The 23,498-nt window shown below is 44.3% G+C and overlaps 1 protein-coding gene across 1 annotated transcript in view; it reads left to right on the top strand.

Annotated features, from left to right (window-relative positions):
* STX8 (syntaxin 8) overlaps window positions 1-23,498 on the top strand; it is a 161,454-nt gene that overhangs the window by 4,439 nt on the left and 133,517 nt on the right. The window contains exon 2 of the mRNA XM_063456041.1: window positions 10,449-10,548. Within this exon, the coding sequence (XP_063312111.1) occupies window positions 10,449-10,548 (100 nt within the window). The remainder of the gene's footprint in view (window positions 1-10,448; window positions 10,549-23,498) is intronic.

Genomic DNA, 23,498 nt, shown 5'->3' with positions numbered 1-23,498 from the left:
CCGAACTAAAAACACAAACTATGTCAGCTATGCTTTCAGTGCAGCTACTCTGGCCTTACATGTGAAATTCACTTTGGATTCTCACTTTAGTAAGTAAATCATCAGTGATTTGAAGTGGTTATGGTGCTTGGAATAACTCTTTTTCGCCTGATCTCAAAATGCATGCCTTCTGCTTAGCCACTTTTCCTGTCTAAGGAGTGATCCAGTGTTCTCTCTCAAAACAATACTTAAGTGTGGCAAGCTGTTTCTTGGTTTGACAGTGAATTTAAATTCACATAATCTCGTAATACCCACAAGTACCCACATAAATGAGTATTCTGATGCTGACAAACTAAACCCTGCCAACGTAAAGATACTTTTTGTAAAAAGCTTGTGTGCATTTATAGGTTGCATTTAAAATGTTGTTTCCCTCATCCAGTGATGTGTTTTCTCTCCTTGGGTTCCAAGGGTGCTTAGGCGTAAAAAAAAAAATATATATATATTTTTACTTCTGCTATGTACTTTGTTTCTTGTTTTGCAAACCTAAAGTCATATGGAATTATATGAGACAAACAGACCTATTTTGCTTAAGGTTGATATGCTTGGAGAGGTGTAAGGCATCTGAACCCATTTACTTCGGTAGTGGAAAATAAAGGCTGTTTAACCTGAACTGTAAGGTCTATAGTTAAAACCAAAACATGAGCGGCATCTGTGATATTTAATGTGACTTTGCTCAACTTTTTTTGTTACATCTCACAACTCTGACTAATAATAACATACAATTTGGAAACGGTATGCAATGAAGTCTGATGCTCTCTGCACTGCAGGTTGATTACATGAGTAAATTATAATCCAAGGGTTTTTATTTGCCTCCTTGCAAGTGAAGAATACCCCACTTAATAACCCTTCACTATAGCATTTCACCCGACATTTATTTTCCTCCAGTTTATCTCTTAGAAACTCTGAACTTCTACTGATTGTGGACATTCCGTGGCACATTTTGCAGTTGTAACCTAACTAGGACCATGACGCGAAGTATTGTCCGCGCCACGTTGCCCTAACTCTGCTGTGTTTCAGTAGGTTTGCTAGATCTTCTGGGTGAATAGCAGACATTTTGGGATGAAACCACGAGAGAAGAGGAGGCAGGAGTTTGTGTAATAAAAAAAGCAAAGTTAAACCATAAGAAATAACATTGGGTATCATGTAAATTCTGGGGGAAGTAGAGAAATCTGCAAGAACATTCAGGTGGGTTCCTTGGAGATTGATTCACGTTCAGAACTTTGCAACAGAATTGTGCTTTATACTTAAAAATTACTCAAAGGATCACTCCAAACATGTCCACTGCAGACTGATGTAGTGGTTATGGTACCAGGTGTGCCTTGGTGCCATTCCAGGCTATGTAGTTAAATTGTTTAAGAACGGTTTGACAACTTACCTCGGGTCTGCCAGGTGCCCGCTGTTTCCTTTGCAGCCGGATGCTCTTCCAATGAGTTTTAGCCGTGCAGGGAGATAGTGAAGCAAATCCCAAACAAAGGCACGCTGTGGGGCCAGAACGTTGTCTGTACTTCTGCACTTCCATTAAAATCTGCTCTCATAAGAAACCTCCAGTGTGCCCAGATATTGACGTTTCTTCTATTGAATTTGCTGGGATTTTGGCCCTACTAATTTGGAGCACCCTTGTAGGAGAAGCCCTTTTCGGTGTGTACCTTATCCTCTTCCAATTGTGAATACAAAGCTTTGGGTGGTAGGGCATCGTTGTAAATAAGCAGACTGAGTGACTAGGCAGGTTCTCAGAGTCTGGAGCTCCCTATATATGAGAATATGATATTTTACCATTTCCCTGCTTAAACTTCTCCTTAAACGGAAAGGTGTGATGCTGGATGTCTTAATGCATAGCATGCGGACGTCCAGTGCCAGGAGACCAAAAGTCGCCTAACAACCAGGAAGTCCCTTTAGTGACTGTCTGGTAGATAGCCACTAAAGATGGAGTTAACCCTGGCAGGTAATTATTGCAGTTCATAAAAAATTGCAATAATTACCACGGCAGGGTTAATGGACCTGAGACACTGCACCCACTGCACTTCAATGAGCTGAAGTGGTCTAGGTGCCTATAGTTTCCCTTTGAGAGAGATTGTTAAATTTTGATTAGTTATGGTTTTCATGGAAGTCTTTATCAGAATGTGGGGATATTCTCCAATCATTGTGCGGAAACGTTTTTTTTTTAAGATTCTTTATTTTTGGCATTTTTGTAATTATTTTCAATTTCGTTTGGGGGTACAGAAAAGAACAGGGGAATAGGGGAAAACGGTTCTCAGTACAAAGGTTACATAGCATATTTTCATTGCTGGTGATAATCATACATGATAAACAGGTTAAGTATGATTCCTCCTTGGTTACAATATCCGTTGTGTGTTAATACATCATTACTCCATATGTAACGAGTTACGCTGCAGTAAGTCTAGGGGTTAGGGGAGGGGGGAACAGAATAGAAAGAGGAGGGGTTATGGGTACCCTGTTGAGTCTATGTACATTACAATCCGTTTACTCTTTTTTTATTGTAGTCAGTCGAGCTTAGTACCCAGTTGTATACCATAAAAAATGGGGTTGGTGTTACAGGTGAGGATTACGTAGGAAAGGGGGGAAACGTTGCCCCCTTGTGTATGTGTGCTTTGTAGGCTAAGATTCTTCCCTTTATATTTGTATGTTAGCCCATCATATTAAAGCTCTTAGTCTATGTTAGCAGTGTGTTCGGTTTTGTCACGGGATGTGAATTACCCCGGAGGGTAGAGGAAGCGGAGGTGGGTATGGAGATGCCCATTGTGGTCTGGTTTGCGTCGAATCCTGCCAGTGGTTATCCATTGGTTCTGGTGCTTCTCAGTGGCTTTCAGTCGGTCGTTAATTTGGGCTGAGGGCGTTCATCCCGTCCCCCCCCCCCCCCCTCCCGCTGGTCCCGGGGTAGATGTATTCAGTCATCGTGGCCTGTGGTGTATGAGGTCCATGTGGGTGTATTATGGGGTCAGGTGTAATCCTGGGTCTGAGGTGACCTTTTTAGTTTGGTGTTGTGTTTGTTCGGGTTTGTGCATTGTGAGAGCACGGTTCACTTAGGCTTGTAATTGTTGTACAGGGTTGAGATGGCGGGGACGTGAGTAGAGAAGTGGGTCTCCATGTGGTTCATGTCTCGTGTCCATGGAGGTCCCTTGTGGGCTATTGGGTGGGGATGGTCATGGCACGGGGGCCCTGGTCCGGTGGAGTTAGGTAGTGGGCGGGCTCTGGATGAGCCTTTAGTTTGGCGGGTCCTACACGTTCGAGTGCTGAGGGGGGTCTATGTTCTGGGAGTGCGAGGACCTTTACCAAAGTGGTTGAGGTTACCAAGGGAGAGATGTGTCTCCCTCAATCCATGGATCCCAAATTTTGTGAAAGTGTTTAGGTGTGTCATGGAGCAAGGATGTGAGTTTGTCCATTTGTATATGGTCAAGTATTTTTTTTGTGATGGTTGTTGGTGATGGAATTCGCGCGGTCGACCAGAGTTCCGCTATTGCTCTTCTAGTTGCAAGGGCTATGCGGGCGCTGAGTTTGTTTTCCGCTCTGGTTAAGTCTTCTATGGGACGTGAGAGTAGGAGCGCCCATGGGTCTAGAGGGAATGGTTTGTGTAGGATTTTAGACAATAAGTTTGAGATTTTTGTCCACAGAGGTTTGATCTTGGGGCAAGTCCACCAACAGTGGAGGAATGTTCCTTGTTCACCGCACAGTTTCCAACATGTGTCAGGCGTTTTATGTATGAGTGCTAGGCGTTTGGGCGTGAGGTACCAGCGGAAGAGCATCTTATATGCCCGTTCCGTGTGTGTTACACAGATAGATATGGATGCAGTGGCGTCCCATATATCTGCCCAGTCTGTGTTCTCCTCTGGGGGCCCTAGGTCCTTCTCCCAGGCCGCAATGTACGGGAGTATGACTTGGGTGGGGTGAGTTGCTAATGTTGTGTATATCTCTGAGATTTGTCCTTTTCTGGTCGGGTGTTTCATGCAATCTCTCTCAAATCGAGAGGGTGTTGCTGTTCCTGCTTGTTGTATGATTGGGTTTGAGGCAAAGCTGCGTAGTTGAATGAATCTAAAGTGATCGAATGTCGTTAGTGTGTCAGCATCCCTGATTTCTGCGAATTGTATCACCTTGTTGTTTTGATACAGGTGTTGAAGCCTATCTATGTCTCTTCGGTCGAAGCTGGCAAAGTGTGTTGGGGTGAGCCCTGGCGGGAATAGCTTGTTCCTCCCTCCATATCGGAGTCATTGGAGAGAGGAATGAGGATAGGTCGTATTTGACCTGCAGTTTGTCCCAAAGGTCTAGAGAGTGTGTGATGGTCGGGGCAGTTGGGGGGGGGTAGGGGTCGATGGGGTTTAGGGACCCACATGTAGAGGGATGGGTGATCTCTTCCGAAGATGGTGTGTTCTATGTCCACCCATCGTTTAGTTTGCGGGGGTGCATGCCAGTGTTGGATTTGGGTCAGTTGTGCCGCCGCATGATAATGTGAGAAGTTTGGTAGTCCCAAACCTCCCTGTTTCTTTGGAACATAGAGGGTGGTTCTGCGGACCCTGGGTTTGCGGCCATTCCAGATGAATTTGTCGACCGCTGATTGTAAAGTTTTGAGGTCAGTTGTGTGGAGAGGTATGGGTAGTGTCTGGAACAGGTATAATAGCCTGGGTAGTAGATTCATCTTTATTGATGCAATTCGGCCTAGCCACGATATTCCTAGAGTCTCCCATTTCCGAAGGTCATTGTGTGCTTGGCGTAAGAGGGGTGTGTAGTTTTTTTCATATAACTTGTGTAGGTCGGCTGGTAATTGAATTCCTAGGTATGTTATGTCTGTAGGGCATATGCGGAATGGGCACTTGGTTTTTAGGTTGGCTAGTTGTGAGTCTGAGATTTGTATGGGCAATATTTCTGATTTTGCGATGTTCAGTTTATATCCTGCTACCATTGCGTATTCATTTATGGCATCAAGCAATGGGTCTATAGATTGATCTGGGTTAGTGATTGTGAGGAGTATATCGTCTGCGTAAGCGGACACCTTGTAAGATTCTCCTCTGATGGACACACCTTCTATGCTGGGATTGGAGCGTATAGCTTGGAGGAGAGGTTCTAGTGACAGCGCGAACATGAGAGGGGATAGTGGACAGCCCTGCCTCGTGCCGTTTAGAATCGGGAATCTAGGTGGGGAGATGTTAGGGAGTAGTAGAGCTCGCTGGGGGGAATGGTATGTTGCCCGCAAGAATGCGAGGAACGAGTTCGGGAAATTAATGTGTTCTAATGTGCGGTAGAGGAAAGGCCACAGTAGACGGTCAAACGCCTTCTCGGCATCTAATGAGATTACTGTGGTGGGGATCGAGCGGTGTTGGGTCAACCAGATGAGGTCGATGTTTCTGCGTGTGTTGTCCAATGCCTGCCTGTTGGGAATAAAGCCCACCTGATCTGGATGGATTAGTTTGTCGAGATATGGATTAAGTCTGTTAGCCATCATTTTGCTCATAATTTTAAGATCTACATTGAGTAGAGAAATAGGCCTATAGTGGTCCGGCTCTGTGAGATCTTTGTTGGGTTTGGGAAGCAGACATATGTTCGCTGTCGTCATGTCAGGTGGGAGGTGGTCACCTCTCAGGGTAGTATTAAACACTGCACAGAGATGTTTGAGGAGCAGAGGGCTGAATTCTTTATAATAAAGAGCAGTATAGCCGTCTGGGCCTGGGCTTTTGTTGGGTTTACAAGACCCAAGAGCTGTCGCCATCTCTTCTACCGTTGCCTCAGCTGTTATGGCTTGTTTTGCGGCTGGGGACAGGGTGGGTAGTGTTATGTTCTGTAGGTATTTATCTATTAGCTCCCGGTATGTTGTAGTCTCTTGCGGGGAGTGGTTATATAGTGATTGGAAATAGTGGTGGAACGTGTCACCTATCTGATCAGGTAGATCACTAATGGTGCCCGTCTTTGTGCGTATAGATGAGATTTTTTTGGCTTCTGCTCGTTTTTTGAGTCGTCGCGCTAGCATGGTGTCGGCTTTATTACCCGTTTCGTAGTATTTCTGTTTAAGCCACATCAGTGCCTTGGTCGTGTCGGTGTGTGTGAGGCTTTTGAGAAGGTCTCTGGTGGAGATTAATTCACGTAGTATTTGTGGCTGTGGGTTGTGTTTGTGGCTAATTTCTAGTCTTCGTAGGTCCGCTAATGTCTCTGATATCTGTTGCATTTTCCTTTTTTTGTGGGCAGAGGCTAAGCTGATGAGGGTTCCCCTGATTACTGGTTTATGTGCAGCCCACAACGTTATTGGGGAAGTTACCGAGGGTGTGTTTGTGTCGAAGTATTCCTTTATGGCTGTAGCTACTGAAAGTCTGATATGGGTATCATGGAGTGGTAGCGGATTCAACCTCCATGACCATGGACGTTTTAGTTCAGGAATGCGGATGGTGAGAGTTATATCGGCATGGTCCGACCATGAGATAGTGCCTATGGATGTGTGGGTTATCTGTGTTGCTAAGTTCGGGGAAATGAGAAAGTGGTCTATGCGCGAGTAGGAGGTGTGTGGGTTTGAATAGAAAGTATAATCACGGGTAGACGGATGTTGTGCCCTCCATATATCTACTAATGTTTGCGTGGCCAGGAATTGCGCGAAGTACGTGTCGTTTCTGGATGGTTGCGGGGTGTTCGCTTCGCGGTTTGACCTGTCTATAGCTGGAATATGTGTAGCGTTACAGTCTCCGCCTATTATTAAATGTTTGCCTGCGTAGGCTTGTATGTGCGAGGCGTAGTGAGGCCAGAACGTGCTGTTTGGTACAGATGGAGCATATACCGAGCTTATGGCATAGGGAGTTGCACCTATTTTACCCTCTATTGAAACGTATCTGCCCTGTGGGTCCGTGGTGCACCTGATATCCGTTAGAGGGCATGTGGATTTAAGTAGAATCGCTACCCCTTTCGTTTTTGTATCTGGGGAGTGTGCCATGTAGCTCTGATTGTAGTATCGGTTAGTAAGGGGGAATGATCTCTTGGTTGTAAAGTGCGTTTCCTGTAGAAGTAGTATATCTACGTGTTGTCTGTGTGCCCATTGTAGTAAGCCATGCCTCTTAGTGGGTGTGTTGAGGCCCCTGGTATTGAGGGAGACACATTTTAGAGAGAGGGGCATTGCAGCTGCTGAGACCTTGAGTAGGCCTTTACGTGCAGATCGTTGGCCGGCAATAAGTAGGCTTGTGGGCAAGCTGATGAGCGGGCCGGGGTCCCGTGCCTCGGTGTATGGGAGAGGGGGTGAGGGTATGGAAAGAGAGTAAGGGACAAAGGAAGGGGGTGGGGTTCAAACTATGAGGACCCAAAGGGCCTTACTACTGGTCTTACTCGTTGCCAGTAGGTATTGGAGTGGTTCGCCTGACCGCTCCTATAGGGGTGGGATTAAGAGTGGGTAGTGTGGTAGTCTGTAGTGGCGGGTAGCCAGAGTCACACTCTGGTCCTTTAGTCTAGTCGTTGTAATTAACTGTTAGGTCGCTGTTGCGTGTGCCAAGAATCGGTCCCTGTGGCATCGCCCCTACCCCCCCGTCGCTCCCCCGTGAGGTAGGGGTGTCCAGGGGGGACGGGGAGAGGCTGTTCTCGTGTTGTGCCAGTGGGCGTGTGGTGGGATTATGTACAATACCCAGAGTCAGTCGTCAGCTGAGGGATGTGGGTCCCTTCCAGAGGGTGGATCATTTCAGCGCGGTTGTCATCTAGCGTCCTAATCACCAGGGGTGTCGAAGGCGCCTCTGTGTGTGGCTGCTTGTCAAGTGGTTGAATTCCTGCACATGATAGACAAGAAACGCCTACATATTCCCGAGTATCGGGAGTATGGTTAAGGTCACAACATTTACAAAACATTCTGTTTGCATTTCTATTACTGTTACATTCCCATTGCTCCCACATTTTACCCTTCTCCCCCCTCCCACATCATTTGCAATGTCCATGCACTTTTCTATCTTAGTAGGTGATAATTTCTATGGGATGTATGTTACGGGGGGCTTAGAGCTAGTAGGCGTTATGTTGCCAGATAACAATATACCATTAATTCTATGGTGTTCCTTGTATTCATGGCAATGGCCTATTGGTTCTATGGTATTTGCAGTATTACCTTGATGAGCCTTATATGTTTTGCTCAGGTTTTGTGCGTGTCTCTTACCCTAATGGGATCAGTATGTGGCAGTAGTATATGGATGCTGGGTTATTGTATTTCTATCGCGTGCTATCCTGTCCATGGGGATGTGAGCAAAGGTAGCGTGGTTACTTTTTTTTTTTTTCCTTGTGTTTTGTATTATTTAGTAAAATTATTAGTATTCTTTTCTCTTGCGTGCAGCAGAGTCAAATAATATATTAAGGGGGGTCAGAGATGCAATTGTTCACATTGTATAACGACTAATAGGAGAAGGGGGAGCTCAGGTGTTTAGTACTTTGCTTAGTTTGTGCATCCAGTGATGGTTTTAGACTCCTCGGGCATACTAAATTAGCATGTTTGCATACGGGATGTCAGTATATGTCTGCGCTATTGGAGGCTGATCGTCAGTTAAATCTGAGCTACGTCCTAGTTTGTGTTGGTTCATAATTATATGGGTTTAGTAGGTGTTGGTCTTAAGTAATAGTAGAGTAGAATATACCATGACGATGTTACTGTCATTTTCTTTTCTTTTTTTTTTTTTCGATTCCCTTTTTTTTTTTTTTTTTTTTTTTTTGTTCTGCCTGTACCTAGTTTCCCTTTGGGGTCACGGGTGTACCACTTCGGTGGTAGTGCCAAGAAGTCGGTTGCTAAGTGGATTGGGCCTATGCGGTTAAATTGTCACGGTTCTATATGTAAGTTGAGTGTGTGATGGCGACTATACCAAAATTGTGCGAGTAATTTGCTGTTATACAGTGCAACATTAAGGGAATACTCAAGTGTCCATTATGCAGGAGCGTTTCTCTTCTGCCATGCCGATGGTGGCGGTGTCAGGAACTGTGAGTGCATCGCCGCTGGAAGATCCTCGGTGGTTCAAACGTGGAAGTCTCTGGGTATGGGAGCAGAGGTGTTCTGTGTCATGGTGTCGCGTGGGTCTTGCTCTTGGAAGTTTCTCGTTCGTCAGCGGGGTTTAGCCCTGGATGTCGGGGATCAGATCTGCAGAGGGTGGTCGATGACGGTGGGTTGAGGACCCTTCTCTTCGGGTTGGTGGTGTCTGGGCTATGTTGGATACCTCGCCGCTGTTGGTCCCAGGGAGGGGGAGGCCTAGCCGCTCTGCAAAGTTGGTCGCATCCGCGACGTTGTGTAATGTGAATGTTTGGTTGTTTTTGCGTACTGTGAGTTTAAAGGGATGCCCCCAAGCGTACCGGATCCGTTGTCGAGATAGTTCCATAGTGAGCGGCCTTAGTTCTCTTCGTTTTCGGAGAGTGCTGGGGGCCAGGTCCTGAAAAAACATTACCGGGTGGCCTTCTATTTGGAGGGGAGTATCCCTGGCGGCTCTCATTATGGCCTCCTTGATGTGAAAATAATGAAGCCTTACGATAACATCTCGCGGCCGGGTCATGCCAGGAGTAGGGGCTCTTAAGGCCCTGTGGGAGAAGCTCAGCTGGGGGTGCTTCTGGGAGCAGGCTGCAGAACGTCTCCCTGATGGTGGATGCTAGGGACTCCATATCAACCGCTTCAGGTATGCCCCTTATTCTTATATTATTTTGTCGCGACCTGTTGTTAAGGTCTTCCTGGGCGTCTTCGAGGTGTCTCATCTGGTCTTTGAGATCATTTATGGCCTGTTCCTGCAGGTCTGCCCTGGTTGTGGTGGCGGCCATCTTGTCTTCAAGGGAGCCAGTGCGTTGCACGAGGTCGGTAAGGCCTGCTCGTATGGGTGCTAGATGTTTAGTAAATTCCGCGGCCATATTTGTTTTTATATCCTGAAGTAGGCCTTTAAGGTCTTCCCTCGTGATGGGATTTGTGTTGTGGTGGTGGCTGATGTCGCTAGCCGTCGAGTCGGAGTCATACTCCTTTTGATCCCCGGCCTTTAGGTCTTCCTCCGGCCTGCGAGTTTTGAAGATCGGGGCCACGGCCGACCCCTGCTTGGATTTTCTTCCGCCGCCCATAGTTTCGGGTGTACCTCTGATTGTAGGTATTGTGGCACGGTTTTCGGGGTAGATTTGACAGTCAATTGTGGCTGATATTAGCTTTTATCGGACCAGATTGCGCGGAGCTCTAGCAAGACACCGCCATTTACACCTGGAAGTCAGGCGCCGCCCGTCGTGCGGAAACGTTTTAATAAACATTATTTAAAGAATATATATATATGTATTGTAACTGCTTGCATATTCCAAGGATATAACAAAATATGGTTTAGTGAATAATCTTTTGCCATCGTTTCTGCAATACAGTTTTTCTTTTTTTATTCCCGCTAGAGATCTGTATTAATAGTTGAAGTTGTATAAGTAGATTAATGCTGTATTCTAATCCTTTTCTGCAGGTTGTCTACTTATGATGACACGCACAATCTGGCTCAGGAGATTGCCGAGAAAATTCACGAACGCAATCGATACCTGAGAAATGGTGAAAATCCAGTTAAGGTATGTTCGCTTCCAGAACAAAGGAATGGATTAACGCATCCAAAACATATCCCTGATCTCTCGAGATTCACATTTTCAGTGAACGACCAGCATTTGCAAAAAAAATCAGATAGGATTGTCCAGAAAAGACAACTATTTAATTTAATATGTAATCTAACTCCATTTATTTGAGAAATGTGCTAGCAGGTACTCCAGCAGCCAACATGCCAAACTACAGCTTTATACTCCCTTCAGAAGAAGAGAGGGGTTTGCAAAGCAAGATTTGTTAATTGTTTCATGTACCTTTATAGGTGCAAAACATGAATTCCATTATACAGCTTATTTGCAAAATACATAACCAAAAGGTGAATCTTTTTATTTTTTTTATTCTTTATTTTTCTTGTGCATAGTTTGACAATAAGCATGCAGGGCCACGACAGCAGCTGCAGGCATTTTCATAGCATTTCAGAGTGCGGCAGTTTATGCAGCACATTTTTTTTTTAAAATAACATGAAGATAACAGGTTAAAAGACATCATTATTTTATAACAAACATATCCGGCTAGATACGCGTGCATGTTATTGCTAATTGCGCTTAAAATTAGGGTACGGTGTAAAGCATTACATTTTTGTTGTTTTTTAAGAGAAAAGGAAGACTGCTATGCTTAAGTCAGTAATAATGCGTTTTTAGCTATCAAATCAAACCAACAATATTTCCGCCAGTTTTAAGCTTGCTTGGGTTGCCACCCTAATATGTACTGGCTAGAGGTCCATTATGCATGCCATTGACATTCTCATTTTGGAGATGCAAAAGCGAAAACTCCATAGAAAATAATATGTCAGCTGGTTGAGGAGTATTGCTGTAGAGACATCAGTGTGTTATATCAACCATGCAAGGCTAACTATGTGTATGGCTTGGCTAGATGCTCTCAAGGTGTATAGTGTTGCCTTTCTTCAGGGGGAAACTGTTATGCTTATGACGATGATAGCACGTTTTAGACGTGGTAGTGAACCAACAGTTGTTCGCCAGATATAAACAGGCTTGAGTTGTTACTTTAATTTATGTTGTCTAGTAGTCTAATACGTATGCAGTTAAGATCATCTCATTGAGGAAACAAATGCACAGACTCTGTGAGAATTAAAACAAAATACCAACAGATTAAAGACTATTACTGTATGCCTATTTACAGTGTCATGACAGTAGTTGCACGCCCGGCTTCAGGACCTTAAGTGGGACTGCACAATTTGTACCTAGAAGAGCGGTCAAGCTTCATGTGTCAATAGGTTTACTAGCGGGAGCGTTAGGGAGAGAAAAACTAAATAAACTATTTAAGTTCGTGCGGACAGTCTATATGTCTGTTAGGCTTGGCAGCCGCTGGGTCTCGTTCAGGCATATGGGTCTGGGACCTTACGCGTTGTATGGGCGAGGGCACCTGTCTATCACGGCAGGCGGTGTCCATCAGTCTCAGGTGTTGTGCAGAGTGTGCCCGGCAGGTTTGTGCCAGTCTATTGCCGTGGAGTTTAACTGACTGCAGCCAGGGAGCATCGGCCCCAACAGGGCCTTCAACTGGGAGAAAACAGGGGGAGCAAAGTTAGAAAAATACTGAAGGCAAGACTTATCTGTAGGTCTGTCAGGCAGTCCCCTCCGTCAGAGCTCCTCTAGCCCTTTCCATTTCTCAGGTGCCTGTTGGGTGCTTGGCAGCCCTCTGTGCTCTGAATGCGGTGGAAGATAAGGCGCCAGGGCCGGCTGGTTGAAACGGTCTGACTGTAGTCATGTCCCAGACGTGGGAGGCTGCTGGTTTTTGTGTTGGGGTGGTTTGTTCCAGTTGCAGTGGCAGATCCAGTGCCGCCAGTACCAGATCTATTTCAGATGGGTCGGCTATGCGGGTCGTTGCGCCCCCGTGTGTGATGACTAGGCTTCTGGGGAAAGCCCAACGGTATGGTATTGAGTGTTGGCGGAGGTATGCAGTCAGGGGCTTGAATCGGCCTCTCCATGTCAAAGTAGGCCTGGATAGGTCTTGGTAGAATGACAAAGTGGCTGTTTCGAAGGGGTGAGTAGCCTTTTCCCTCACCGCTGCCATGAAGTTTAGCTGGGCTGATCGTGTTTGGAGTTGAAGTATAACATCTCTCGGGGTGCCCACCGCGGCTTTGGTGGCTCTCGGGATGCGGTAGACTCCGTCTATCGCAGCCGCCTTCGCCTGCTGTGACGTGAGGAAGGCGGTGAGGAGTCTCTCGGTAAATCGTGGGAGGTTGTCTTGGGATACGGTCTCTGGGATACCTTGTATCTTTATATTCCTGTGCCGATCCTCCAACGCGTCCAGGCGGCCGGTGAGCAGGGTCTGGCTGCTTTGTAGCTCTGCGTTTTGGGCCTCCAGCTGGATGCATCTTGCGGTGAGGCCTTGCGGGTCCTCCTCTGTTTTCTTGACTCGTCCTTCCACTGTGTGGATCTCCTCCCGCAGTGTGGCTATGTCTGCCGCGAACAGCGTGCGGATATGGTGGAGAAGGGCTTTTATATCACCTTTAGTGGAGGGTAGGTCATTGTCCTCGTCCGAGGAAGCACTGTGTAATCCCCCTGTGCTGGGGAACTCGTCCAGCTCATCCAGCGCCTGTTCCCCAGAGGAGGCCGAGGTCGTGTCGCCATTGTATGTTGGCGCGAAAACTTCTGCGGCCTTTGCGGGACGGAGGAGAAGGTCTCCGATATCGTGTGTTCCCACTAGTTTCAAGGCCCCCCCTGGTGCTTGGATTTCTTCCCCATCTTGTGGTATTGTATTGTTGGTTAGAATTAGTAAGCTTGTAGGCAATAATATAGCTATTAGCAGGCTTATTTTGGCGGAACTCTCCTGGTGCACGTCTGCTTTGGTTGGCTGCTGGCTCCGCCCCCCCCAAAAGGTGAATCTTTTAATAAAAACAAAAACAAAAACTACAATTTTTAAATGCCTATAATACGTTTCCTTAACCCCTTAAGGACGCATGACATGTGTGACATGTCATGATTCCCTTTTATTCCAGAAGTTTAAACCAGTTCTAACTCCTAAAGGGCTAAGGAAGTTCTATGCTAATATCAAGTTTGTTTCACAGAATCTTATTCTAAAATAGAATTATCTTCATTCTACCTGATTGAAATGTATGTATTTTTATTAATGGGGAACCACTGATTGAATTAGGGTGTCAGCTGACCGCTCTAGCCAATCAGTGGCGGCACGCTGCGCTTCCTGTAACTCAGATTCAGAAGCTGGGAGAACCTGGAGATTGGCACTACAGGCAACCTTTGGGGTTAAGCCATTTAAGAAGGATTTAACACCTTCAGGTACAAGTGAACTTGGTGGCCTCCTGGCACCATAACAACTTCATTTACATAACGTTGCTTTGGTACCGGTGTGTCCCTTTAAGCTAAAGTTGGTTTGGTGGTTATAGTGTCCCTTTAAGTTTGGCTATTTTTGCTTTATCTCTGAAATTTACTTTGAACTCCCAATAATTCTCCCTTTAGTATATAACCCTGACTGATTTTAGTTAAGGTTTTTTTCCCAAAATAAATATATCTTTTAAACATGAACCTGACTTTTGAGTGACCAAATAAACACTGGATTTTGATGTAAAAACTGTTGTTCCTATCTGTGATTTATTGTAATTTATGAGACTTCCATCCTTCTGAGGTTAAAAAAAGCACTATAGTGCCCCCCACCCTTAGGGCCCCCATCCCATTGGGCTGAATGGGTTAAAACCTCTTCAGCCACTTACCTTTCTCCAGCGACGGACTCCCTGTGCTGGGGAACTCTCCACCCCCTGCCGAAGTCAGATCCGCATGCGCGGCAAGAGCCGCACGCATTCAAACTGCCCATAGGAAAGCATTTCTCAATGCTTTCCTATGGACGTCCAGCGTCTTCTCACTGTGATTTTCACATTGAGAAGCGCCTCTAGCGGCTGTCAGTGAGACAGGCTCTAGAGGCTGGATTAACCCTCAGTTAAACATAGCAGTTTCTCTGATCACTTCATTGAGCTGAAGTTGTCTGGGTGCCTATAGTGGTACTTTAATAAATGGCTACTATTACGTTTGGTAGTATTAATATCTGAAGTAGGATGCACATATAAAATTGAGAAAACCTAAGTGTGCCGTTCCTAGTTAACTACCTTAATTATTGTTATACTGATCGCAAATACATTGTTGATATGATCAAATCATTACCTACTAAATTGATCTTTATTAACAACATTACTTTAGGGATTAATAAGTATATCTAAATGTATCAAACTACAAAGGTGCAATTTAACTAATTCTAGCAAAAGGGGAAGGAAACACTTCTCTGTGTATATTTGAAACATGGGACTAATTAAAGGTTGTGCTTGTGTGTGTGTGTGTGTGTGTGTGTGTACATATACGCACACATATCCATATACGTGTATACATGTACACATGTACATTCTCAAACACGTCCATCCTCAAATACAGGTGTGGCAAATATTAGAGATTATTTATTACTCTTTACGTAAATTTGTTTTTATTGTTTTAACAGCATCTGTTTGTTACATATTTTCGTATTAGGAACAGTGTGGGACACGCAGGTCCCGTATTAAACATGCATAAAATGTTATTAGGCAATTATGTGAAGTATCTATGTGGGCACGCAGGCCGGGAGCATCTGAGGACTCACAGGTCCCATCTCTGATACTTGAATTCTCCTGTTGTCTGGATTCTTCATATTATACTTTTGGTTCAATGAGAAATAACATGAATAAACAATTCTAGTAATGTGTTGTTCTAGCTTTCAAGAATGGTTGGAATGAGTGGTGTTAGATCCTAGTGTGTGTTGGACTCTTAGGTCCATCCTAGTTGTGTAGGCCTCCCCCCCACCCCTCCTGTGTCTTGTGTCATAGCCTCATGCGAGTTATACGACTGAGGTGTCTGTGTGCGGTGTGAGTTCCCTTGTAGATATGTTTTTACTGAGTTTTTATTGACCTTTTAGTTACGATCTCAGTCAACATTGAGACTCGCAGGTCTCTCAAATCATCTGACATTGTGTGGATACGCAGATCCGTGAGTTGTTATTCATGTAGTGAGATATATAAGATACATAGGTCTGTTGACTCCTCTCTGTAGTTTCTTTAGGGATATAGGGATTTCTGTATAGGTCATTAATAGGGTGCGTCTGGCTTAGTGTGGGGTGTCTGGTGCGGAGAGTTAGTGATCTTTGGCATTCGTGTTGGCATTCCTACTAGCGCCCTCTAGGGTCCCTGCTATGGCTAACAATGTTTTGCCTGGCGTTAGTTGGTTCGTCTGTTTGTTCAATTGCGGTCGTTTGTCTTCCGGCAGTGCATTCATAGTTTATGCCTCTAGTTAGTGTTCTGGGGGCACGTGTCTATTGTGAAAAACTCGAGCGGCTACCTATGGGTATGGTGCCATGTATGTTGTCGTCTTTTCAGCTGTCCCCTCAATGTGAGGGGGTAGTCGCTTGAGTACGAGTAACCTATTCAGCCTTGGGCTATATGCGTGGCCTGGAGACCGGTTGTTGGAGCTGATAGTCTAGAGTGTATGCTCTACTCCCAGGTATGTCCAGCTACGGGATGGCGCTAGCTAGGGAGGTTTGGTGGTAGTTGCCATGTCGCTATTACGTCGATAAACTGGTAACAACGGAACTTTACTAAACCGCGGGGCTCGCAGGCCTCCTTAAATGTTAACATCGGCTAAAACTTTGTTAGTGTGGTTGGTGTTTGGAGGTATCATTAGCTGTCTGGAAGTCGTGTCGTCATTCTTTGTTGGTGTTATGTGTTGGGCTTCTGGGTATGTGTGTCGGTCTGGGTGGGTGGTGTGATGTCCCTATAAAGGGTCGCGTGTGCACGGTAATCTTCGTCTGTTGGCAGCTATGTCAATCTGGGTAGGTGTGATGTGTGGTATGTGGGGGTGAGTGGTTGGTTTTGGGGGTATGGGCTTGCGTGGTTATGGAGCATTGTTGATTGAGGTGGTCTCCTGGGTGTGGTTCTCATGTGATCGTGTTGGTAGTGGGTGTGAGGGCCTTATAAGGCTAGTGTGTGAGGCAGTCGTAGAAGGCGTTTGTTTGGGTGCTGAGTTGGCGTTGTTCCAACGTGTCTTGGTGTTTGCCAGTCGTCGTGTCGGTCTGAGTTCGAGTGCGGTGTCTCTTGTGTGGCCGTGGGGGTGTGTGTTTGTGTGGCGTTTGTGCGGTATTACATTTTTGAAGTGTGTGTGATGAAGGTGTTAGTGGGGGTTAGGGTATGCTGTTGTGTGTGTGTGTCTGTATGAGGTGTATAGGGGTGGGGAGTTGTTCGGGTACTGGGTAAGCAGGTTGCAGTGGGTGTTGTTCCGTCCCCTTATTCCCCCCCTCTGTCGGCCGTGCCCCTTCGATCCCTTCTCGCCGTGTATATTATCCATGGTTGCCATTTGTCTACATGTTTTGTAAGTGTTTCCCTCAGAGTCGCGTGTATTTCTTCCGCAGCTCTAATTTCTTCCACTCTGGTAAGCCATTGTTTCATCGTGGGGGCTTGAGTTTGTTTCCATAAGGTGGGTATTCGTGCCTTGGCGGCGTCGAGGAGATGGCGTAGAATAGATCGTTTATATTTTGAGATTGGTTCGTGAGTGTGGTGGAGGAGTATGTTTTCCATGGATAGTTGCGTCGTAGTTCCTAGGACATCTTTGATGCGGGTCGTGATCTGGTTCCAGTATGGTTTGATTTTGGCGCATTCCCACCATATGTGTTTCACTGTACCTACCTCCGTCTCGCATCTCCAGCATGTCGCCGGGGTGTTGGGGAATATTTTGTGTAAAAGGTCCGGGGTTCTGTACCAGAGCGTCAATAATTTGTAGTTTGTTTCTTGATAGGACGAGCTGATGGAGGATTTGTGGTGGAGAATTAGAATTTTGCTCCACTGTGCGTCCGTGAATGTCCTGTCTGTAAGTCGTTCCCATCGTCTTTTGTACGGCAGTGCTGTATTCTGAGAGATCGTGAGTAGGTGTTGGTATAGGGTGGAAGTTGGTTTCTGTATGGTTGTCTTTCGGTCACAGAGGTCTTCGAACCACGTGAGGGTTCTATGCGTTGTAGCCTTTTTCCGGTAGTGTGTGATAAAAGTATGCCAGTTGCGTGTACCTGTACTTGTGCATGGGGGTCGGTGTTCCCTCTATCATTTGTTCTAGGGGCTTCAGTCCTATTTATTACTTTTTATCCTTTAATTTTACTTGCACAAAAACATATTTCTAATCTCGTGTATCTAATGATTATAAATTATTTAATGATTATGTGTGATTTTTTTTGCTTAAAACGTCTGTAGATGTTCATACACTTGACTATATGGTCACTCTATGCACTGTACCCACTACAATAGTGGGTGATGGTTGTGGTTCTTAGACTGCCCCTTTAAAAATGTAAAGTCAGCCCGAACATAGAAGTATATCAACCAGTTGTGCTGGAAACCACAATTTTTTCGGAAGTTACAAAACCTCTACCTTTTGGTCTCTGTTATAGATAAATATTTGTATAGCCTAGGACATAATCAACAACACATTTTTATTACAGCCACCACCAAGTAGTTGAAGACCAGAAAGGGTTAAACATTTGTCTTGTCAGGTCATGTCTTGGGGGTGGCTGTTAAAAATGCTGTTTTTTTTTTATGGAGTAATGGCCCCACTCTTAATTTAATTTTTTTTTTTTAAATCATTTTTCTTTTAAATGAAATATTTCGATTGTAAAAAAGAAAATGTACCTAAACACACAACCCAGCAAGCGTCCGTAGTGTTATCGCTGACCAGGATGCGACTCGCCCACCTTCTGGAGTATCTCATTCTGGTCCGGTCACTCTGGGGTCTCTACTTATCTCAAAGACCTTGTTGATGAGGCGTAAATGGGAGAAGTAGTTTATCCCCCAGCCACATTTCTAATCCTCACATAGGATGAGTAGTTATGCTCTTTAAAACTTGCCTGGTTTATGTTTTGTTACCCAATTTGTTACCTTATCTAGCTTATAATAAAAAATGTGTTATTGTTTTTTTTTTTTAATAAAATTTATGTTGTGCAGTCCAGCCTAACAGACACAACATACTCCTAAATACACACTGATACAAAATGATAGATGGCCCTGCTCTTTTGAGCTTACAATCTAGTAAACCATATTATTGTCCATCCCTTTAGGGACAGCTGTGAACAATTAATCATTAGGCACAGTTGAGGAAGATTACCTAGCATAAAACAGACCTGTTTAAGAACAATCATAATTCTCAAGTCTCTGTGCCATTCTTCTGTTCATGGTCTTTTTAAGTGGATCTGTCCCCTTCCGACGTTGCTGCATTGGGGAGTGGTGGCCTGGGGGTGCAGCGGAGGTGAGTCATACTTACCTGATGCTGTGTTTGGGGTCGCCGCCATCTTTGATCTTCAGCTCCTAGTGTTCGTCTGCTTGGAGCCCACGTCACTGCTGCAAGACCGCAGGAGCCTCCAAAAAGATATGGTCTCATGATGAGACGAGGCATTGTTCCCACAGCCGTGAAGTTTTGTCAGCTTGAGGATTAACCACAAGTATCTTTTGACTTTGTTGGTATTTTAATCAAATTCCAGCAATTTTTTTTTATGAGCGTTTCATAAAGATTTTATGTTTATGAAATGTTCTTTTTTTATTTTTATAGTTGACTGAACTTTTTTAGCTTTTCTATATGCGTTTTCATATTTTATATATTTTCTATAATCCATATTTTTTCTTCTTTTTGTTGTTTGTTCACTGTTCATATACTCATGTGAAGTTGCCTTAGAACCACTGTTTTGGGATAAAGCAAATGTATCCTGTAAATTACTATCCTTGTATATCAAACATCTGATCAGGCGATCCAGGTGTTTTGATTTCCAAAATTAGGTTTGTATGTATTTTTTTTTTCTCTTCAAATGCTTACTTTGCTCTTATGGCTAAAGAGCATTATTTTTCAGAGATGGAAAGCTCCGAGATCCAAATAAGCCTTTAATATAAACAGCTCCCAAAGTCTTGTATAATTATTTTTAGATTCCATTGGGGTTTTTTGGGGACAGGTTTATTGAACATAAAAACAACTTGCTTTATTGTGCCAGTAGTATTTCTAGAATTATATGTTTTAGAGAAACAAGCAAATTAGTTACTATATTTAAAAGGGACTAACAATAAACATGGCAGTGCAATTCATTGAGTGCAATATTTTATCTATGTACTCAGGATTTACTAAAGTGAGAATTGTTGGGTCTTCAAAGCAAATTGTAGGTGAATTTCAAATTTAAGGCCAAAGTAGAAGTATAGCTACTTTGACCTTAAATTTGAAACTCCCTTTGAATTCCCGACAATGCTCACTTAAGTAAGTAGCCCTGATTGTGTATACCAAACAGCCAAAAATGTGCATGTAATATGGCCTTGTAATGCATTATTTTGTAATGAATATATGTGTAATTCTGGCTTACCCTTGCTCTCTCAGAAGAATTGTTAGTCTTCTTTGGTCAGATGTACAGGTTATCTGCTAAGACCGTACATAATATTCTGAACCCATCCCAAAGTTGCTTTGTTCTTACACGTGAATTTAGAATTTCTGAACGAACATAAACTCTTGACTATATGCATGTTTTTTGGTCAGATAGACAAGCCACCCTCCCGTCCTTTAATGTCCCTCCATGCCCCCATCACCCATTTTGTCGTTCTCTTTACACATTTGCATATCTTTCCATATCTCCATCCTTCCTTTACAGCTTACCCCACTTTGTACATAGGAGGTTTTTTCGGGGCACTCCGAGGACATGCATTATTTAATTCTGGTGCTATTAGAGTATGAAATGACCAAAGTTACCTCATTTTGTGTCTTCCGTTTCCTCTTTAGCCCATTTTGTGTCTCCTCCTACCTGTCGCCCGCTTGTGTGTTTCCCCTTGAGTCCCCCCTAGTTTCCCAGTTCCAGATTGAAGCATGGAGAGCATCTTTGGCTGAAGATCCTAATGTTCCTCTGCCCGGTCCGTCATTGCTGCTCCAGGATCCCAGCAAGTCAGGTGAATGAAGAGAGGCTAAAATGTGACGTCAATTACCTGCTCTCTCCTTACTCACAATGACTTTGAGGCTAAGCAGAAGATCATGCAGAACATCCTCAGCCACAGTGCATCTCTCCACACTGCAAAGAATGACAGATAAATGGGGGTGCTTACTCTTCTGCCCTGTCACCTTCTCCAGCTGCCTCTTGTAGTGAACTAACCCCCTTTTTGCTCACTGCTGTTATAGAGGTGTTGTGCTACCATACCATTTGGTAACATGTAATGTGTACAATATTTTACTCTGAATGTGTCTCAGCACAGAGCTGGTCCCTTCCTGAATTTATCTTCTACACCACAAGACTTTCTGTTCTGGGGATGTTTGTTTTCCTCACTCTTTGTTATGAAACCTTTCTATATTTGATAAGCAGCTCTGTCTCTCTGTCCTGGGGATATGTTTGCCTCGGCCTGTATTATAAACCGTTTCTGGATTGTGTAGGGAGCTCTATCTCCCTGTCTCGAGGCTGAGTTATCCTTAGTCTGGATTCTTAACCATTTCTGGATTGTATAGAGTGCTGTATCCCTCCGTTTTGGGGATATGTTATACTCTGTCTTTATCATAAACCATTTCTGGATTGTATAGGGGTGCTTCGTCTTGCTGTCTTGAGTACATGTTCTACTCTGTCTTTATTATAAACCATTTCTGGATTGTATAGGGAGCTCTGTGTCCCTGTCTTAAGGGTATGTTCTCTTCTGCCTGTGTTATGAACCTGTCTCTGCTGACCCGAAGGGCCAAAGCTTTGCTCTGATTCTACTGTAAACATCTGTCCATAGAGACGCACACTGAAACGACCAGGGCTGTTTGTGGTCATAACATAAGCTTGTGACTGAAGCACAACACGTGGCATTAGTCACATTTTCCACAGAAAGCTGTTGTTTTTTTTTTTTAAAGTTGTTTTTTTGTGAACTTGTTTTTCAGTGGAATTTTCCCCTCAATTCCTTGCCCCCTCTAACAGTGTGTAATGGGTACAGCCAGAGTGCAGGACCCATTGCAGTGTTTTACAAGATTGTGAAATGAAATTCACTCACTGGGCGTCGATTGGAAACCTTTAAAAAAAGATCTGTTTTAAAATGAATATAATTGTTTTTATTTTATTTTTAAGTCCCTATCCATCCAGAACACAGATACATACCATATATATATGGATGGGTAGGGACTTATAGGCCACCCTGTATATAAATAAAAATCTATTCTATTAAAGTATTATAAGAGCTACCCACACCTATCTGTTGTTTTTAAGCTCTGTTAAAAAGTGTTTTCTTGTGATTTTTTTAAAATCTTTATTTTGGTAGTGCAGGTGGTAGGTAACGGGTTATGCATGGTATAACGAGGAAATTTGATCAGGAGGTGAGAGATATAACCATATCATACATTCCATTTTCATATAAGAAGAACATTAACATCCTGCACCATTTTTATTTTAAAAGGTCACGTCTGTCTATGCTATTGGTAGTTCATACGATGTGGTTATCTGTATTAATCACACCTTAATTATTAAGTGTACTACACCCTCTACTTGCATCTGAGTTTGCTTAGGCACGGTTATATTTCAGTGTTAGAAGGTTGCTGTTCTTCCTATGGCTGCAGTCTCCTATGTGTGTGTAACGGATCGCCTGGCACCCCGACTGGGTACCTCCGTTGAAAGATGCTCCTAGCGCTTCCAGAGGACTCCAAGCACTCCACCAGACACCATAAGCACCGCAGGCTGCAGCTATCTCCCTTCAGAACGAAGCAGGAACAAGCTCTTACAAGAGCTCAGTGATTATAGCAAGGGAATATGCCTAGCATAGCAATCCCTTGTAGCAGATTCCCCCATTAAGAGACAGGACTCAAGTTGAGGGTAAAAATAGAACTCTCTGGCTGCTAGCTTGCAGCCCTTTTTATTAGGTGCTCCCATGAAGGGGAGGGACACACACAGTAACGTACATTAACCAATCACACAATAGTTACATCCCACACATAGCCCTCCCCTCTACCTGTAAACTAATTATCTGTACACACAGGAAAATACAATTATCATAGGTAGGGAAAATACAGTTTTTACACAACATTCATAACTCCCAAAATATACATCACATTCGCATAAAAATACATATTCACAATCAATCCATTTGGGGAACATACTCAAAAATCATACGAATTGGACCAGGGGTTCAAAAGTTAGTACAAATGTGCATTTGACCTTCTGGAAGCATGTTTTTTCCAGCTCAAACTAGTTCCCCAGAATCCTCTATCCTGGAGACAATGGAGAAGCTGATTTAATTATATCCAGGGACAAACACAGCCTCCATTAAGCACATGTTACCAGCAACCACCAAAAGACATAAAAATACATAACTCCTGTTATACTAAACAGAACCCCCACATTCAACCCATCCCCAGATGGCTTGGATCTGAGCGCTCAACATATCCAAACAGCGCTCAGATGCCACAAACACAGTTCAAACGCCATGGGGTTTAAGTTTCGTATGGGCTGATGAGAGGGCCCATAATCCTGGGGCAGCCCAATAACCCACAGTATGCCCAAATACCATGCATAAAGGGCCAAATCGCCCAGGGACCGTAGTCACAGGGTAAGAGGCCCGCAAGCAGCCCCCTCCAAAACACAGTGGCGAAGTGGCTTTCGCTACAGTGTGTTATGTCTAGCAGGCTTAAGGGGCGGGGGTACATTCATGCCGCTTTCTATGAGGTGAATAGAGGTTATGTAGTCTAGCTCTGACATATTTAGATAAAGTCGAGTGTCGACCCCTAACCTGAAGGGATCACGGGGAGGTGGGGGTTTGTCGAGTCCTGTCCGGAGTATGCAGGACTAAGTATTGAGAAGTGCTGAACTGCTCTCGTAAGTGTAGTGAGGCGTAATAAGTGGGCCCCTGGCTACTTAAGGACCTCAAGGTGGTCAACGAAAACAACAAAGCAAAGCATATGAACAAAACATAATAAACATCATG

Source organism: Pelobates fuscus, chromosome 5, assembly GCF_036172605.1.
Source record: "Pelobates fuscus isolate aPelFus1 chromosome 5, aPelFus1.pri, whole genome shotgun sequence".
NCBI lineage: Eukaryota > Metazoa > Chordata > Amphibia > Anura > Pelobatidae > Pelobates > Pelobates fuscus.
Note: the sequence above shows the minus strand (reverse complement) of the source record. Positions and strands in the feature narration are given on the sequence as shown.